The following is a 20,777-nucleotide window of genomic DNA, read 5'->3' as shown; positions in this document are numbered from 1 at the left end:
CTCATTTGAACCTGGAAATAGAAGGTAGAATAATTAAAACTCCATACTGGAAACACTTCCTGACTAATTTCTTATTGCTAGAAAACATGAAAATGTAAAAAGTCATCTCAGAACTGGGCTCATACCTGGGTACTGTCGAATAGTGGACACAGAACTGGTGATTGGGGTGTAGGTGTGTGCAGCCAGGGGATATGCAGAGGGTGGGTAAGTTGGCAAAAAGTACTGAAATTGCACAGGAACAGATGGTCTAGGGATAGAGCACACAACACAGGAAACAAAATGGTTATTTTCTTTTTCACCTTCCAAGGATCCTCTCACCTAGATTTGACACCCATTATAACTAGCATACCAGCTTCTCCCAAATTGTGGCCCAACTTCTTAGGTCAAGAGACATATACCTAAAGAGTAATAGCATTTAAAAAATAAGTTATTGAAAATACTTAAGTCAGTAAATGTAGCTATATAACTAATATTTTATGGGTGATTTTCAACAGCAACAATGAGTAAAAATGACTCACAAATTCAGTAATCAAGAATATTTCCTGCTCCTTCTCACTTGAAAGACAGATGTTTTTACCGGCAAATTTTATCAAACACATATAAAACAGATAACCCCAACTTCATAAAAAGTGGTTCAGAGATCACAAACAAATGAGATCCAACTTATTTTTCGAGCTTTATGCAGTCTTAACATGAAAACTGGACAAAGAGAGCAGAGATTACAAATGGATCCCTCTACAATGATACAAAAATTCCTAAGCAAAACAAGTCTCATAAAATTAAATACATAATGATCAAATAAGGTTTGTCATGGAAAGATAGAACTGGTTCAGAACTTTTAGAATATATGAACTATTAGCAAGGTAGATGGACCCAAAAATCAATACAAAAGCTATAAACATTCCTATATACAATAATCAAATAGGAATGTGTGTAAAGTGTCCAATTCTTAAAACAACTTTATGTACAAGGAATAGGATTCTCACTGGGAGAGAAGACAGAAATATAAAATGGGGAAAGGAATGAGGTGGAATAAGAGCTACCAGCACGTATTCAAATGTTTGAAAAAAATCTCACTTACTTCCTATCTCTGCTTGCTGAAAGGGCCCAGAGAAGTAACAATCCAAAGCAAAAGAAGAGCTAATGCCTAGATGTTGGCTTCTAAATCATGAAAAGGCTCCTTGGGGAAATCAGCAGATTCCAGTACGCAGGAAGATCTGCAGTATTGGAAAAGCTCGACTAGAGGGGGCATGGTAAACCCACAGGAGTGGTTTGAAGAGGGACCCAAAAAGCCAGACAGAGACTATTTGAATACCAAGGTAAATGACACTAATGGACTATACTAATGAACAAAACCAAATCCTTAAGTCCAGAATGTTTAAAAAAATACTCAAAAAACATGGTTAAGAAAAAGTTAATTCACATCAGAATGCCAACTTATAAATGTGGAAGAAATAACAGAGAAAGTCACTATTTTGCAACTATCAATAATTCAGCCAAAAATCATTAATACTAAAATTGAGTATAAGTTTACTGAAGAACTGGATTTTTATAGTCTCAAAGTATTTCCATATGGAATACTTGTTCGCAAAGGAGAAAAATTTGCCTTTACAGGAAGAAAAAACTGGCAGAGATCACCTTCATTAAGTTATTACTCTAACCAACAATGGGGCAAATGGATAATATGAACTCTCTAATACAATTACAGACAACGTGTCCGTTAAGTGATAGGCTTCACAAAAATGAGTAACCTGAATCCAACCTAAGGAAACATGTGACAAAACCAAATCAAAGAATGTTTTACCAAATAACTAGTATACACATATTCTTTTTTTCTTTCTTTCTTTTTTAGCCTTTTTATTTTGAGACAGTCTTGCTAAGTGGCCAAGTTGACTAGGCTGGGCTGGAACTTGTAGTTCTTCTGTTTCAGCCTCGCAGAGTCCTAGGATTATAGGCATGTACCACCATGCCCAGCGTGACCTAAGTATCAGTATATGAAACAGAATGAGAAGATAAAGAATCACTTCAGGTATCTATAACTGTGGTCAAGAAAGAGAATACACTGCTCTGAAGTATTGCAAATGGAGGTACTTACAGGGAAAGGTTATGACACCTCAACCCTTCGCCCCCCACCAGTACTGGGGATCAAACTCAGGACCTTGAGCTTGTGAGGCAAGCACAGCGCCAGTGAGCTAAATCCTCAGCCCAACCCCGACTTGCAAATGGCTCAAGATAAAGGAAACAAAAGACAAATCAGGAGAACATCCATCCAAAGGAGAATGGCTTAACCAATAAAGCACATTTCTTTGAATCAGAAATTACCCATATTTGGAGGACATTTTCTTGAAAATTCCAAACAATTAATAACACATTGATAAAGAGTAAATAGGTACACTGACTACCTGTTGTCACTTCGTGTTTCCATGGCCACAGGATTTGGAGAGGCCCGGTGGCCTGAAATGGGAATCAGGCTACTTCTCTCTGCAGAGTAATCAGGCTGGATTCTTGGAGATGTGTGTGTAATCTGCTGAGGTACCACTTTAGCTATAAACATCAAAACCCATTACATTAGCAATCAAGTGTTTTTGTTGGCATGCCAAAACATTTTTGGCTAACAGCAATTTCACAAATGCAAACAAGTTATATGCCTAAATTTTTAGCTTTAATCAAAATAAATGAAAGATGAGTACAAAAGATTCAAATGAATTATTTTTCTAATAATCCAATGATATATTCATATGGTTACTTGTTAAAGTTAATAATTATTATAAAGTATCAGCAGCCAGACCTTTTCTCTCAACCTAGCTTCTGAAAGGCCTCCCACTTGTAAAAGAGAGTAAACTTTAAAAAAAAAAATGGAAGCAAAGTTTTATTAAAGGATGGAAAAGAAATGGGTTCTGCAGAGCAAGTTTGGCCCAAGTAAACGTAAAAGAAGTGCAGGGCCAGGCATTTGGCTCAGTGGCACAGCGCCTGAGTTTCATCCTAGGTACCATGGGAAAAAAAAAAGGAATGAAAAGAAGTTCATCCTACAGTGTGAGTGTGGGCCACCTTGCAGAAGTGAGGAGTGTCCAAAAGGGAGTAAACTCTTAAAAAACACAAATCAACAAAATTTTAAACACAAAAATAGCAAAGAGTTTACATTCTATACCAGAACCAGGCTTTTTTTCCCCATAGCCTAATACGCTCCAAATTGTTTATCAACAACAGCTAAATTCAAGATTTAATGTCAACTGCAAAAGGCAAGGACAATTTAGGAAAAGTGGCTGAACTGATTTTATTTATTTATTTATTTATTTATTTTTTGGTTTTTTTGAGACAGGGTCTCACTATGTAGTTGAGACTGACGTGAAACTCACTATGTAGCCCAGACTGGTCTCAAACTCACAGCGATCCTCCTGCCTCAGCCTCTCGAGTGCTGGGATTATAGGCCTGTGCCACCATGCCCGGCTTGAACTGATTTTAGTATGTCTCATATGCATTAACTTGATAATCAATGCTCTGTGGTTATACTGGGTTTCCCCTCTCAACATAAGCCCCTTTTGAAAAAGACCCCATTGTGACACAACAACAGCACAAAAAACCTTGATTATATATGAAAATAAAACTAGATAGAGCATAACTTAATGGAATTTAGGAGTGAACGCATTTACTTCCAGTTGATCTATCAGGAGGTCAATGGAACACTAACAGTGAAGAACCTGTTCAAAACAGTTCTTGGGGGTTGGGGGTTGTCAAAGGGAAACCAGCTATCCCTCTAAGGCACAAACGCTTCCTTTATTGGTCAGAGTTTCTGGGTAGTTGCAGATCCCTAAGTGAGGAATCTGACTACAAAAGTTAGAGACTTGGCTCTGTCTTACTTGTTCTCTGCCTGAGAACAGCTGATGACACTAGCAGGTAAAGCCAGAAAATGGTCTGAATGACAGTGAGGCACAACCCCAGTCTTTTCCAACAGAAGTGCATTGAGACTACAGCAATGCATGTTCACGTGTAACAAACTTGCTTTCATAAAAATGAACTTGAAAAGAGTATGAGACAAGTTTGGCCAACTTAATGGCAAGTTGTAATGAGCAGCAGGATAAGAGATTGGCCTCAGGATTCTCTGCTAAAGTCTTTGTGTGGGGCTAAGCATACAGGCTGGTGTGGCCCTGCGAGTGGATACTTCTTGGCTGGGACCACTATTCCAGAAAAGTGTCCTCATGGGTCATTGGGGGCGCTGAGGAGCCCCTACCCTTCTCATACATAGAAGAAGGAAGGGACTGGCCACACCTCTACCAGATCCCTGGGTTTCCGATAGTTTGGTCTATGAATCCTCCCCCACCCAAAAAAAGGGCAGCCTTTTTTCTTGAGGCATCAGAGATTGAACTCAGGATCTTAAGGCACGGCACCACTGAGCTAAATCCCTGGCCCTGCCCTATTATTATGTTTTTTTTCCTCATTGAGTTTACTGGTACATTTCAGGTATACAGTACAGTTACATTCATCATTGGGATCTTGTACCTTTACATGACAGGTCGTGGTTCTCATTTTTCCCCCTTATCCCTGCCCTCCCTTCACTCCCTCCTCCATTCCCCATTTACAAACACTTTATTTCCATTTTCTCCTATTTTTTTCTTTTCCCTTATTACCTTTCCCCTACCCTTCCCACTTTCCCTACACCTTTAGCCTTTTTCTTCCTATTTCACATTGGTAATTATCTCATTAGGATCTTATGTACTATTAATAGTTTTTCACACCAGAGAAACTATTCGGTATTTACATGTGTGATTTATTAACATAGTGTGCTTTTAGAAGTAAGGCTATTTGGGCTGGGGATTTAGCTCAGTGGTGCTGCAGCTGCCTTGCAAGTGCAAAGTCTTGAGCTCAATCTTCAGTAACAAAAGACCAAAAAAAAAAAAAGGGGCAGCTATCTAATATCTTTGGGAGTAGAGAACAGTAAGATGGCACATTCAGCCAGGCATGGTAGGCACACCTGTAATCCCAGCACTCCGGTGGCTGAGGCAGGAGGATTGCTGAGTTCGAGGCCAGCCTGGGTTACATAATGAGCTCAAGAATAGCTTGAACTGCAAAGCAAGATACTGTCTCCAAAAAAAGATAGCACATTTATCATTACAGAACCAAGTCAGGGGAAAACATGAGAAACAAAAGCCTTGTGGCTCCTGAGTCTATGAGAGCTGTTTTCTGCCTCTTGGCCTCAGACTGCTTTGGATGTAGTGGCAACAAGGTATCACAGTCCCTACAACAGACAACAGCTACCAATAGTCCTGTGGACCAATCCAGCCTGCTGCCTGTTTCTGTGTGGCCTATACACTAGGGATGAGTTTACATTTTTAAATGGTAAGGGGGAAGAATCAAGAGTACTTCATGAACTGTGAAGATGATATGAAATTTAAATTTCTCTGTCTATAGTAAAGTCTTCTTGGAAAGGAGGAACACTCATTGTTTATGTACAGTCCATGACTGCTTTCAATATACAAAAGCAGAGTTGAGCAGTTGTGACCCATGTGGCCTTTAAAGCCCAAAATGTTTACTATCTGGCTTTCCAGAAAAGTTTGCCAACCACTGCCAATTGATGACTAATGTTTAGCTGCAAAAAACTAAAGATTCAATATTCGTAGAACAAATGTAGCCAGGCATGGTGGTGCACGCCTATAATCAGCACTGGGAAGGCTGAGGCAAGAGGATCGCAAGTTCAGTTGGGGCCACATAACAAGTATGAGGCTAGCCCGGGCTACACAGTGAGACCCTGTCTCATAAAACTAAAGGATACATATACTTAACAATGGAGTAAACAAAGTTGAAAGAAATTTTAGGGTGGGCATGGAGTTCCTTGGGGTAGCATGCAGAGGAAAACCAAGGTGACCACCTCACGGTTTAGTGATCTCCCACTGCTACACTACCCAGAGATTTTTCTCCTGAACCATCCAGCACAGTGGACACAATCTCCTCATTCCAGACAGTTTTCCTGTTTTTATGTATCAGTAAAGTTAACATTTCCATATAAGGTACACAAAGAAGAGGTAAAGTTTAGGAAGGAGGTAAAAATCAGGGTTAAAAGTTTACTTTGAGGGCTCAAAGACTGTTGTCTTTTTTCTAAGATCAATGCCAAATCTGTGTAACAAATACTATTAAAAGTCAAGATTCAATGCTGTTTTGAAACTCAGCAATTAAAAACCAACCAGTACTAGCCAGCAATGTAAGGGCCTGGTCAAGGGGCTGAAGCATCCCCGAGAGGCTTCTGTGTGGGGGTCACACAGCACTTACCCACTGGGATGTTGGAGGTGGTCACGGCCGTCGCGTGGGATGAATGAGAGGGCACTGTCATGGTAACAATGGTGCTCGTGGGAGCTTGTGTGTGTGACACGGGTCCTGAAATGAGGGAGAGAAGGAAGTTCTTTAACAAAGGCCTCTCTGCACACATTACAGATTATTTCTGGGGGTGGGTGGGACAGGGTCTGGTTATGTAGTCCAGGCTGGTCCTGAACTCACTATGTAACTCAGGCTGGCCCCAAACTCGCAATCCTCCTGCAGCAGCCTCCCGAGTGCTGAGATTACAGGTGTGTGCCACCACACTCAGCTTACAGATTCTTGGAAAAGTTCTTGAGAAAAGGTAAGATAATATTTTTAGCCTGTTCTTTTTTTCTGAAGGTGAGAAACAGAAAGTCAGATCACCACTTACCAGCTGTGGTTGCTGAAGGAAGGGTGTTGGTTGCCAAAATAGGTGCTACTGTTGCTGCAGCAACTGGTGTACCAGTACTGAAGATGGTTTTCTGTGGGGAGAACCCCGCAACAAAGTTACAAGCCAGAACATTTCCCGCTCCATGCAGCCCTTCAGCTGTGCACAGCACTGGTTTCATCTCAGCAAGTACACAGATGATGCTTCATCTCTGGTTTACCTGAGCCATCGTGTGAAGCTGCTGTTTTGGTGTCCCTAACGCAGGGTGAGATGGCAGTGTGATCCTCGTCGTCACATCCCGAGACTGGGCAGGACGCTGAATACTAATTGCTGCAGAGGGCGGATGCTGGATAGACAAAGTGGGCCGACTAAAAGACAGAAAGATTTGATGCGACTTACAACGTGACCACAGACCAGGGCAGGCAGGCAGGGCTGTTCACTATCTTGTGCTAAGCCCAGTCACACTAATCAGATTTTCCCAATGGTCTGTAAAACCACACTTGGTCTTAGTCACACCAATGAAGTAAATGGCCCACTGGATTTTTCTCCTAAAACTGCCTCATTCTTACTGTAGAAGTTATCAGTTGTTCTGAACAATCCTTAGTGATGATTATTTAATCAACATTTCATGACTTTTTTGGTTGGTGCCTGGGGATGGAATCCAGGGCCTCACACATGCTAGGCAAGCACTCTGCTCCTAAGCTACATCCTCAGCCCTCTACCACAGTCTTGAGTGAGCATCACCATAACAATTATACTTCAGTCTGTGGGAGACGTACAATAAAGTTCTCATATCAGGAAGTTTTGACAATTTTCCTGAGGGAAAATGACAGAAAACCATGACTAATAGTAGCGCAACCTGTGATTCTCAAAACACTGACTTCCCACAATTTTACAGCATTTCTTACTAGAAAGAACACCACAAAGTTACAAACACAAAGTTATAGTTACACTGACCAATGACTGAAAAGGATAGCAACAGCATGTCAAATTATTTAATAACAAGCTACCAAAACTGCAACAATGTTAAGAAAAGGTGGTATTACAATAAAACTGGCTTCTCAAATTTGAGGGGGAAAAACTACTATTTAATAAATGATATTGGTAAAACTACACAGCTATTTGGAAAAAATAAAATTGCATCTATGCTCACACTGTATACCAGGATAAATACCAACAGAATTAGATTTTGGGCAACTAAAAATGTACATGTAGAAAAGACAGTAGAATTCTTTTATAACTCTGGAGCCTGGGAGCACCTTCTCACTACCAGTCTCCAGGAACTGGAGTGAGACTTAGTGGTATGGTACTTGCCTAGCACAGATGAGGCCTTGGGTTTAATCTCTAGTACCACACACAAGCTTTCAGAATCCCAAAACTATGAAAGAGTTTCTAGAAATAGAAGAGAAAAATAACAGCTCAATAAAAAAGGGCAAAAGATATAAACAGCAAGTTCACTAAAAAAACAAAACAGAAGGCCAGGCATGGTGGCACATACCTGTAATCCCGGCATTTGGGAGGCTGAGGCAGGAGGATCACTGTGAGACCAGCCTGAGCTACATAGTGAGTTCTAGGTCAGTCTCAACTACATAGTGAGACCCTGTCTCAAAAAACCAAAACCAAAACTAAACCAAAACAAAACAGAAATGGTTTAAGAAAAAAAAAGATGAACTGGGCGTGGTTATATGTACCAATCCATAATCCTAGCATTCCAGAGACTGAGGCAGGACGATTTCTGTGAGTTCTAGGCCAGCCTGTGCTACACGGTGAATTTGAGGTCAGTCTCAACTACATAGTGAGACCCTGACTCCAAAACTAAAAACAAACAATAACAAAAAAGTGGCATACGCCTCTGATCCCAGCAGTATGAAAGGCTAAGGCAAGAAAAGTGCATGTTCAAGCCCTGGGTAACTTAATGAGACTGTCTCAAAAAAAAAAAAAAGGAAAAGAAAAGAATAAATTGTTTTTAAAAAGCTGGGATGTAGCTCAGTGCAAAGGCCCTGGATTCAATCCCAGGTGTGGCTGAGCGAGGGAAAGGGAAGAGGGGGAGACAGAGAGACAGACACAGACAGAAACAGATAGACAATCTCACTATGTCACCCAGGATGGTCTTGGATTCCTAAGCTCAAGAGATTCTCTTACCTGAGCTTCCCAAACTAGCTGCTAGAATTACAGGCACACACCACAGTGCCCAGCTCATTCTTGTTCTTAAAAAGAGAAATACAATTTAAAACACAAGGAGAAGCCATTGTTTACCCGTAAGATTTTTTAAATGTACAGGGAATGTTAACTTGTTATAAACCCCCAGAAAGGTGTTGGTGCCCCTAAGGATATCAAAATTCGTACAAGGGCACACGCCCTTTGATCACTTTGGGAGTCTACACTACAGATATATGTGCACACATGTGTACTGATAGGTGCAAGGCTATTCAGTGTGATGTTTGTTATCCACGAAAACAAAGGACTAGAAGACACCTCACACTCACCCGTACAACACACTGCTATACTGCTACTAAAAGAACGATGGGACCCTATTGCTGAAGTGAAAAACTTTCAGTACATATTATATGAAAAAAAGCAGAGGGATATGAGAATTAAGTATTTTTTGGATAAAAAAATAAAAATAAAAACTGCTTTTGAACCTAACTATATTTGCATGAAGAAACACTGAAAAGATACCCCAAAAGCTATGAACAAGTTGCCTTAGAAAGGCAAAGGGCTCTCTTGGGTCTCTGCCAACAAGACGAGAAAAAGGAACAATGATTGTGCCAAGAAGGCCGGGCCATGGGCAGCAATTCTCCATACAGGACACTGCATGGACATTTTCCAAAGGACAAAACCACTGGGAAACTAAGTCGACTAAGGGGGAGGCATAGCTCAGTGGTAAAGCAACTGCCTAGCACATCTGGCAGTAAAGTGAAACACACTAGAAGTCAGTTGTCAGGGACACTTCTGAAGTGTGTCTTCAATGCCTATGTGTTTCCTCAGCTGTACTTAAATGACTTCATTGTGTGAGCTGTGCCACTCACAGCAGGATAGGAATTAGTCCTACAAAGCCCAAAAGACCCCCACCCAATCTGTTTAAATCAGCCAGAGCTGTCCCATAACCACAAAGCAATGGAAGGAGGTGAGTTCTTTTTGGGGGAAGGGGGTGGATTGGGGATTAATTCTAGAGCTTTTTAAAAAAATTTAAATTGAATTTATTGGTACATTCTAGGTAGACAGTACAGTTACGTTCATTACTGGGATCTTGTACCTTTACATGCCAGGTCTTGGTTCTCATTTTGTTTTCCCCTTGTCCTCAACCTCCCTTCACCCCCTCCTCCCCTCCCCACCTTCAAACACTTTAATTCCATTTTTACATTTTCTCATATTTTTTTCCTTTGCCCTTATTCCCCTCTCCCTATCCTTCTCACTGTCCCTACACCTTTGGTCCTTTTCTTCCTATTTCACGTTGCTAATTGTCCCGTTAGGATCTTGAGTCCAAAACTTTTTATACTGAGCCATATCTCCATTGCCCTTGAGACAGGGTCTTACTATATTGCCCAGACTAGTCTCAACCTTGTAATCCTCCTGCCTCAGCCTCTGGAGTGCTGGGATTGTGGATATATGCTACCATGCCTGTCTGACGAAATGAGTCCAGAAGGACTGAAGAAAATTTATCTTCTGGGGAAAACGAAATAAAATGGAAATTACAATTTTAAAAAAAAAAAGGGAAAGAATTAAACAGGAACTTAGGAGACAGAAAATATAGGAGAAAATAAATCACTATATACCTTTTATGCTTCTGTAGTTTGGTACCACCTGAATAGAAATAAGGAAAGGGGCTGGTGCTGTACGTCAGTGATGGAGCACCGTGAGTCCTTGGGTGTGATCCAGTTACATAATAGTACGGTCCACACAGGTATACATAGTATGTAATAATTAACCACGGTTACTGGTCTCTGTATTTGCTACACTATCCATTTCATCATTCCTTTAGAGTGTCCTTCTACTTACTAAAATGTGTACTGGGCTGGGGATTTAGCTCAGTGGTACCACACCTGCCTCACAAGATTAAGGTCCTGAGTTTGATCCCTGGTACCAAAAAATAAAATAAAAAAAGGTGCACTGTGAAGCAGGTCATCATTTCATACTAACAGCAGCCTACCTCGGAGGTTACCATGCATCTTGATGGTACTGAGAAGCCATGCTGAAGGACTCACCCTCATTCAGACTGTAGGATCAAGCACACTGCCGGAGGTTCACACAAAGATGAACTCGCCTAACAGTGCACTTCTCAGAACATGTCTCCAGTGCTTCATGGTGCATGACCACATCATCCCAAAGGCTTACCACCTAGGCCACACCAGAACACATGATGCGCTGGGGTATAATGCAACCAAAATGACAGAGTAAAGCTCTCTGTAATAATCTGGAGTCAACTCTGGAATCTACTATTAAGAAAGGAATCCAGGGTGTGATAGCTAATCTTATCTGGCTTGTCTGGATTGGCCAAGGAAGTGTCCCCTGGCACCACTTCTGGCCCTGGGCCCCTTGTTCTCTGGCTCTTTGACTGCTTCTGGGCTGCCACTCATTTTGCAGCTTTTCTCTGCCACACCCTCTGCCATGATGCTTCTGGTCTTGGAGCCAGCTGACCATGGACTGGAACCTCTGAAACCAAGACCCACAATAGATCTTTTCTCCTTTAAGTTGTACACATCAGCTATTTTGTTCTAGCAATGAAAAACTATACACAAAAGAAAAGCACAAATATAAAATCTAAGAATCCAAGAAAAAGACGTGTAAGACTAAATCTGGAAATGACAGACTACAGAAAAAAAAGCACAAAAATGAGGATGTCCTAGAAGCAATGAGCACCCCTAACACCCAGAGAGTGGGTTTTAAATACTCTTTTCCACTAGAAGGATATAAGGATCTTGAAGATATGGCTGATTTCAAGACCAGAGAAGCACAAAAAGTAAGATAGACCTTAATATACATAACAAAAAAGGTAGGGCTTCTCATTGGGCACAAGAGTGAATGCTTATAATCCCAGTTACTGGAGAGGCTGAGGCAGGAGGTCAACAGTTTGAGACCTGCCTTGAAATAAAATACACTGTGTTTAATCTTGATACTGCCCCTCCCCTGAAAGGGAGAAAGTGGGGGTTTCTCGTCAGCCAAATTTAGGGGAAATGAGAGAAAAAGAAAGGAAGTCTGATTAAAACACAATAAATAAATGTAATATCCACAGCACTATGGCAATAACCTCTTCTACTAGGAAACAAGGCCAGAGATTAAAACTGCTTAACTAGAAAGTGCTCCCAAATCTGTGTTTTAACCCTTTATTTGTTCATTATCCATACACACACACCCATCTCATTCTGTCTTCCTACCCACCACCCCACCCATACACACTGGGATTGGATCCAGGGGCTTCACAATGAGCTACAACCCTAGCCTCTTCCCCCCATTAAGTTTACTGGTACATTTACGGTAATCAATATAGCTACATTCATCATCAGGATCTTGTACTTTTACATGATTTATCTTCTTATTTTCCCCCATTTCCCTGGCCTCCCTTCACCCCCTTCATCCTTCCCTATTTACAAAGACTTTGTTTCCTTTTTTCATCCTTTTTCTTTTCCCTTATTTCCTTTTCCCCTACCCTTCCCACTTCCCCTTTAGCCCTTCTCTTCCTATTTCACACTATCAATTATACCATCTGAACCTTATTTACACTTTTAGTTTTCCACACTAGAGAAACTATTCAGTATTTACTCATGTGTCCTATTTATTTCACTTGAGTATGGGCTCAATGTGCATCCATTTAGCTATAAATGTCTCTAGTTTCTCATTCTTTATGTCTCGCCTCTTTTTTACTGTTTTTATTTAGAGACAAGGTCTCACTAAGTTGGTGAGTTGCTCAGGCTGGGCTCAAACATGCAATCCTCCGACCTTCGCCTTCCATGGTCCTGGGACCTCAGGCATATACTATCATGCCCGGCTCTCTGTTTCTAATAACCTGAAAAACAACTTCAGAGATAGAGACCCAATCTAATAATGTGACATCTGCAGAAAATAGGAAGTTGATTCAATCACTGGTCTTGGGATGACTCTTTGGTCCTTGCCTGACTTATTCAGAGTAAGAAGGCTGTAGGCAGAGACACTAGTTTGGTATTTTCTCGTCCTCTCAGAGGACAGTAGCAATGTAAACAGAAAATTGTAGTTTCCACCTGGGCAAAACTAGTAGACACCTGAAATCTCAAGTCATAGAAGAGAGGGGAACTGGCAAAGGCGTGATAACTAAACAGGGCTGCCAGAGCCAATGGACAAGAGTATTTCCAGTTATTTCAGGTATAAAACTGAGCAAAGTATAATTCAGCAAATGTCTCCTAATACAGTATATAGCCCAAGCTACACGAAGAAACAGTTACAAATGCTTGATCCAAAATACACAAAATCCCAATCAAAGACAAGAACTTACGAGGGAACCAATACAAGATCTATTTAAAGACAGAAGAAAAAAGGCGGAAAGGAGCTCTCGTTGGGCAGATGAATATTGTGCCATGAATTTTAAAACTTAGTAATTGCTGCTGTGAAATCAAAATACAAAGCAAAAGTATAAGAGCTCACTGGAAGTGACAACAAAACAACCAGAGATGAGATAAATGAGCAGGCAGAAGAAAAAGAAGAGAATTATTCACCAATTTCAGGAATAAGGGCAATGTGAAGAGTAAAAATGAATGCCGACAACATCGAAAAGAAAGGAATCATAAGCAGAATCTAAAGAGAAAAAATAGAAAGGATTCCATAAGGAAGTCATGCAAAAAGATCCAATATATCATAATAAGGTGCTGCCCAATAACATCGGATAGAATGAATACGTAAAATTAGAATTCAAGAAAACTTTTCATATACTTTTATGCTATGTATCAGAAAAGCACACTATGTTTCAAAACAAGTCCTATGTAAGGATGAAGGAAGTCACTACAAAATATGTCCTAGTAATGCTAATTTTTTTGTTTGTTTGTTTTTTGCAGTACTGGGGATGGAACTCAGAACCTTGATCTTGCAAGGTAGGCAGCAGCACACTGAGCTAAATCCACCACCCAATGCTGCTAAACTTATGGATGAAGGTTCTGGGGCAATCAAGAAGGATGAAGAGCCAGGTGTGGTGGAACACGCTTGCAATCCCAGCACTCGGGAGGCTGAAGCAGGAGGATCGCTGTGAGTTCGAGAACAGCCTGGGCTACATAGTGAGTTCCAGGTCAGTCTCAACTACATAGTGAGACACTGCCTCAAGAAACAAACAAACAAACAAAAAAAAAACAAAACAAAACAAAAAGAAAGATGAAGGTCTTTCTATGGTTAAAAATAAACCAGGCTAACCAGGTGTGGTGGTGCAGGCCTGTAATCCCAGCACTTGGGAGGCTGAGGCAGGAGGATCACCACGAGTTTGAGGCCAGCCTGAACTATAACATGAGATCATGAGACCGTCTCAAACAAATAAATGAAATAAACAAACCAACCAGCTGGGCTTCAGCATTATCCAGCTCCCATTATCCAGGGGAGAAACACCTATAAATCATTCAAGGAAGGAACGTAGGAACAACAAAGAAATTCTATTAGCCAAATGCTGGTTAAGTGCAAAGACCTAAATAAAGTGATTCTGGGAATGTGAAAATTCAAAATATTGGTCCTTTAAAGTAAGCCTTTTTGGGGGTTGGAGATGTAGCCAAGGGAAGAGTATGTGCTCAGCATGCATCGGACCCGCATTTTATTGGGTGGGGGAGGCAGCCTTTTTTGAAGAAAGTAATAAAGAACAGATTGCAATCAACCAAATGACAAGTGAAAGGAAAAAAAGAATCAAATGCTGGTAGGTAGGACTGAATGCATGTATGGAAAAAGTAAAATCATCTTTTTTGTATACCTTATTGCAATTTCCTTTACACAGGGTTTTTTAGCCTTTGAGTCTAGTATAATTCTTTTCTTTTCTTTTGGAGACAAGGTCTCTATGTGATCCAGGCTGGCCTTGACCTTGTGGTAATTCTCCTGCTTCAGCCTCCTGAGTGCTGGCATTACATGCCTGTGTCACGATACCCAGCTCCAAATGTTTGACAGGTTCTATGAGCCCCCCGAGCCTGGTGCTTTTCTGGAAGACAGTGTTTTAAATTCTGTCTTCTACTTCTTTCATATAAATTGGTCTGTTTAAACACGCAGTCTACAGAATACAAAGACACCTAGATATTAGGAGTTTATCATAATTATATGTAGAAAAATCATCTCAACTGATCATTAGGTTTTTTTAAAAAAAATTAGTGAACTTTACAATACATGATTACACGTATCACGGGGAGTTTGGACATCTATACAGCACATCTTCATTCTTACTTTTTGATCCGTTCCCTCCCACCCTTCCCTGCTCCCTGACTCTTCGCTCTTCTTCCCTTTCCCATTTGCAGAAGCTCCATTTCCATTGGTGTCTTCCACTGGTTTTTAACCCCTTCCTTTCTTTCTTTCTCTCATTTAGTTTACTGGTACATTTCAGGTATACAGGACAGTTACATTCATCATTGGGATCTTGTATCTTTACATGGCAGGTCTTGGTTCTCATTTTTCCCCTTATCCCTGCCCTCCCTTCACCCCCTCCTCCCTTCCCTATTTACAAACACTTTATTTCCATTTTTCCATTTCCTCCTATTTTTTCTTTCCCTTATTCCCTTTCCCCTACCCTTCCCACTTTCCCTACACCTTTAGTCCCTTTCTTCCTATTTCACCCCCCTTCCCTTTCTTATCGCCCCGCTCTCTGCTTCTTTCCAGGTGTACCCTTAGGCTCCGTCTGTGTGGTTCACTAGCGCCCCCAGGCCTACAGCAGTGCCTGGCAGAGGAAGCACACAATGCGCTTCTGCTGTGTGAGTGAACACTACAACGAACAAGAACTCAGCAGATCCAACATCTACCTTTTAATGAAACACTCAAGTTGTGGAGAAAAACACTTTGATACCTTGATTTTAAAAAGCACAATCCCAGTTTTCAATGTACATGTATGTACACATTTTGAATTTCATCACACTATTTGAATATATCAACTTTCTAAAGTTAAGATAAAATTAAAATGAAGAAGTGTTTTATTTTATGTTTGGCAGCTGTATCCCTTTATACCTCAGGCAACCTACTTAATTACCACAAGGTAAAGAATCCCAATTTATTGGAGCGAAGGAAGGATTCAGGGAGTTGATAAACCTGCTTAACGTCACACATGGTTAAAAGTAAGTCCTAGGCATCATCCTCCAATTAAGTGTTACTTTCTTCAGGGTTCAGTTCCAGGACCTCTTTCTAGTCCATCCACTGACTGGACAGACTCAAGTTACCTCAAAACTTTAGCTGCGACCCACACGCTGATCACTTCTAAACTCTTACCTCTGCCACACACCTTTTCAACCGCCTGCTGACAGCAGCCAGTTGTTTCTCCACAGATAAGATCAGTATCGCAGTGTCACTAATAAAAGCCGTGCCACCCTTCACTAACCAGACCCCGTCCACGTGTAGCTCTACAAATCTTTCAGCTGCACTATCTTCCCTTTTCAAACACGCAGCCCTTCCACCGCACCCTCTGGACTTAAATTCATCTAGCGATGGCGAGCCTTACAACACAAAGCCCGCTTACCAAACAGTGCCAACCCAGCAAATCAACTTGGATTACTGAGGTTTTCGTTTAGAAAAAACAACCCATACATTAACATCTTCTGTCTCAAAAGAAAAACAAGTAACATGCATGCCACAGTTCGGCACCACTGCTCTACAGCAAGATGTACCCTACACACTCAACCTCTTCTCTCAATGGGCCCTTCCCTTCCTGCCGTAATGAAGTTCAGCCACTGAGAATATTCCTCCTCTCCAGAGGGCGATCTATTCTCTCACATCACCATTTCCCCAGCTATACTGCCACTTAAATTGTGTTCTCTGGCTCTTTGCCCTGGACTCTGGCCTTATCTATTAGCTTCTCTGAGCATTACAATCTCAAAATGCCACTTCTTCTCCATCTTGAGTTAACACAACTCCACTCTGTTGGGTGCACAGGCCAACTAGTACCACTATAACCCCGACTCCTCTTTTTTTCACACAACCATGCAATTACTCAGAAATGCTCAACTGCGTCTTCAGGGCTGGGGATTTAGCTCAGTGATGCTATGCCTGCCTTGCAAGTTCAAGGTACTCAGTTCAATCTCTAGTACCAGAAAAAACAAAACAAAACAAAAACAAAAAACAACACCTGCATCTTCAAATTAATCTGCAATCTAACCATTTGTTCCACCTTCATCACATCTAGATTCAGGCAACGTACTTTTCATATAGCTCCTCTGCAGCAACTCTGCCTCTCTACAGCCTGTAGCAACCAAATGATCCAACTACAACTTAAGATCATGGCTCTGCTATGCACAAAAGTCCACTGAGACTTCCTATCACACCACAGCAAAGCCCAAATCCTTGGGAGTGTTCCATTAGGTCCTCTGTGATCTGGTGCCCCTACTACCTCCTAAACAAATACCTCTCTTACTCCTGATCTCCTTGCTGCTTCTTGTACATGACAAATATACTCACATCCCTGTCTCAGGGCCGTCACACTAACTCTTCCTGCTGTCTAGAATACGATTCTGTCAGATAACTCTATAGCTCACTTCAATATATTATTCAACTATCTGCTCAAATGTACTTTTTCCCTTTTTTTTTTGGTATTGGGGATCAAACTCAGGACCTTTACTTGTGAGACAGGCAGCGGAACCACTGAGCTAAATCCCACCCTGCTTTTTGTTGGTTCCAAGGACTGAAGTCAGGTCCTTGAGCTTTCAAGGCAGGCAACATCAAATGTACTGTTATCCTGCAAAGCCTTCTCTGACCACCTTAAATGAAACAGTAAGCTTCCCAGACCACCATTCTGACACTCCAGAGAACCCTCACTCTACTTCTCTTCAATACTCATCATCTAAAAATTATTTTTTAGGGCTGGGGATGTAGCTCTGTGGCGCTGCACCTGCCTGGCAAGCACAAGGTCCTGAGTTCAATCCCCAGTACTGCAAAAAACAAATAAAAAAAAAAATTTTTTTTTTCTAACTACAGTTCCCAAGAACAGAATCTCTGTGAGGGCAGGAATTTCTCTGCATGGTCACTGCTTCATTCTGAGTACGCAGAACATAAAAAAGTACTTAGTAATAATGGGTTAAATACAGGAATAAAGGAAGTCAAGAACCAATAAAAGGAGCAGGGAAGGATGGCTTTATATACCTCAGTGCTGAATCAGTGGCATGTGCTGCTGTCGTAGTGATGACTGGAGACTGAGCTCTGGTGGCCGAGACAGTTGCTACCACAGCAGGGGAGATGGTATTAGAAGTGGTCACAGGTGGACGAGACTACCAACAGGAGAGATATTTCATTAGAACAAAAGGAAAACTAAAATAGAGTAAGCAAAACACTACAGGTACAATTTGAAACTTGGACTTCCAAATATTTGTCTCCTAATGTATATAAATTCTCACCATTCTGACTAGCGTTCTTCAAACAAGCTGTTTTTAAGACCAAGAGTTGGAATTCCCAAAAATTTCACATTTCACCTTTTCTTTTTGAAGGAAATCTATGACCTCAGTACTGCTGAAGCATTAATCTAGGAGACAGTATAGCTGCTAATTGGGGATGCTGAGATATCGGAGACCCTCCTATCCAAACATGACTGGTCCAAAATAGTCCCCTATCCTTAATGCAGACTGGGATTTAACTCTTCAGATCTGGAGTTTCCATGGTCTGTCATGGGTCCTGGTGTAGACATTTTATACTATCACAGCCAGTGGATAGAGCTGTTCACTTCTGGAGAGTACTCTGGCTCTCAGGCCAAGCTAGCATGCAAAAGGACAGTACTGTGTTGTCAAGAGTCAGCGCTCGATAGAAAAAGCTCAGATCTCTCTCCATCTTTTCATACGGATAGACAGCCCTAGTGCTCACCACATCCACGTGTAACATTATCTGACAAACGAGCTCCATACAGGGCTTCCTTTGCTTGTCCATCACCATTCTGAAGACGTCAATTCAGCCCTCTTTCTTAACCTTGGTACATACATGGTCATATACTAGCAAATGTTCTTTACCCTTTCTTTTCACCTCAGGCCTCCTCCTCACTAGTGAACGCCTCATCTTGGCTCTCAGCCTTTTCCAATGAGTCATGCAGTCTATACGTATTCCTAGGGGCCTAACTGCCCTCCAACTAGATTTTTGTTGGTCAGCAAGGCCTTTTGCTTTCTTGGAAAGCCAATCAGGACTCTTCCTTATTATCTTAAACACTGCTGTTTCACATTACATCTATGATCCCTGAAGGCATTTGGATTTTCATTTTCTTATGTAATTTAGCTAGATTAATCTTTCAGATTTTAAAAAATCATTCATTACTACTTAAACAGAAATAACCTTATAGTTGCTCTCTACTGTCTAAGAAATCAAGTTTATATTCCATATCTTAGCATCCCCACTTGACAGCTATACTATCTCCTATATTAATACTTAAGCAATACTGAGGTCATAGATTCCCTTCAAAAGGAAAAGGTAAAAGTCAGAAACTATCCTTCTGGAAGAGCATATGCATGAGAATGCGCAAAAGAACTTTTAGGGTTCAAAGACCCCTATCCAAATTAAAAACCTTCTCGGGGCCGGGGATGTAGCTCAGTGGCACTATGCCTTCTGGGTGAGCACAGGTCTTGAGTTCAGTCCCTGGCACAGTGGAAAAAACCCAAAAACCAAAACTCTCAGTTTTGTTTTTTGAGACAGAAACTTGTATGTAGTTCAGACTGGCCGTGAACTCAGGGTGATCCTCCTGCCTCATTCCCCCAAATTCTGGGATTATAAGCAGGCATCACCATGCCTGGCTCCCTCTAGGCCCGAACCAAGGTTCACTATACATAGTCTCTTTCTTGCTGTAGTTTATTTCCCTATTCACTTCCTCTCCACCTCTCTGAATCCTCACTACCACTCCCATCTCAACAAAAAGCCTTCCCTTACTCCCTACCGTCCCCATTCCTACACCTCATGGTATACTGAGATCTGCCCTGCAGAGTGAAGGACCCTGTGAGGCACGCAGCGCTTGCTGGCTAAGCACCCACAGCCCGACCTGCCTGGATTGGTTGGTGAATGATGTGCTGTACTGCTGGTTGTGCTGTGGCAGCGTTTGGCAACTGTGAGGTCGGCCTCAGGACTGTGGTTACTTTAGAACTGGACATTACAGCAGCAGCTGCTGCACCTGAAAAAAATTTTTCGTTGTTAGCATGGCTTATAGGCTCACACTTTAAATAGATTTCTAAAACTCAGACAGTGTGTTGGCATTCAGCTGAGGCATGCTATCTATACTGCCACTGCTTCACAAAGGAAAGAAAGAAAAGACTGGGCATGGTGGCACATCTACTCAGGGGGCTGACACAGTATGATCTTGCTTGGCTCCAGGAGTTCAGGAAGACAAAAAAAATTAAGAAAATGTATACTCAAGAGTTGAGATTAGGTTAATAATTCATTATTAAGGTTAATAATTCATACTGTGTGTTCAAGGACGTTCTTAAATGAAACTAGCTACTGCTTTATCTTTTTATTTTTCACTGTAAGTATCAAGCACATTAAACAGCAGTGTGGCACTGCTGCCTGAATTCTAAGGTTCTAGCGCTTCAATCATCAGGCAGGGACACTTTGCCTTACCTGTCACCAGCTTTGTCTTATTAATGCAAATGTCAACACTGTGAAAAAGGAAGTGTCTTAGTGCTTCAAGAAAATGGGCTGACGCCACACACCCCTTTTAAAGGGCCTGTGAACCACATGTTGGGAACCACAAAGTTATGCTATGACTGAACAAACTTGATTTTGTGTTTGCTAAACTGATTGCGCCGACAATCAATTTTTTATACTCTCCAATAGAAAGTAACAATTTCTGGTCAAAACTGGTAATTTATTACAACTTATGAGAATTTATAAATTAGTGCTATGTAAAATGCTTATTGCAGGGTCAGGGATTTAGCTCAGTGGTTTCGCCGCCTGCCTTGTAAGCACAAGAGCCTGAGTTCGATCCCCGGTACCAAAAAAAAAAAAAAAAAAAAAA

The 20,777-nt window shown here is 41.3% G+C and overlaps 1 protein-coding gene across 6 annotated transcripts in view; it reads right to left on the bottom strand.

Annotated features, from left to right (window-relative positions):
• The window catches only part of Sap130 (Sin3A associated protein 130), an 80,472-nt gene that overhangs the window by 47,949 nt on the left and 11,746 nt on the right, over positions 1-20,777 (bottom strand). For all 6 annotated transcript variants that reach the window (XM_010637635.3, XM_019209518.2, XM_019209516.2 and 3 more), the window contains 7 exons: positions 19,810-19,934; positions 17,939-18,063; positions 6,894-7,041; positions 6,677-6,767; positions 6,262-6,366; positions 2,403-2,544; positions 126-247 (listed from right to left, as the gene is read on the bottom strand). In XM_010637635.3, coding sequence (XP_010635937.1) covers positions 126-247; positions 2,403-2,544; positions 6,262-6,366; positions 6,677-6,767; positions 6,894-7,041; positions 17,939-18,063; positions 19,810-19,934 — 858 coding nt within the window. The remainder of the gene's footprint in view (positions 1-125; positions 248-2,402; positions 2,545-6,261; positions 6,367-6,676; positions 6,768-6,893; positions 7,042-17,938; positions 18,064-19,809; positions 19,935-20,777) is intronic.

This window comes from Fukomys damarensis, unplaced genomic scaffold (assembly GCF_012274545.1).
Source record: "Fukomys damarensis isolate Sample0158 unplaced genomic scaffold, DMR_v1.0_HiC HiC_scaffold_29, whole genome shotgun sequence".
NCBI classification, from domain to species: domain Eukaryota; kingdom Metazoa; phylum Chordata; class Mammalia; order Rodentia; family Bathyergidae; genus Fukomys; species Fukomys damarensis.
Note: the sequence above shows the minus strand (reverse complement) of the source record. Positions and strands in the feature narration are given on the sequence as shown.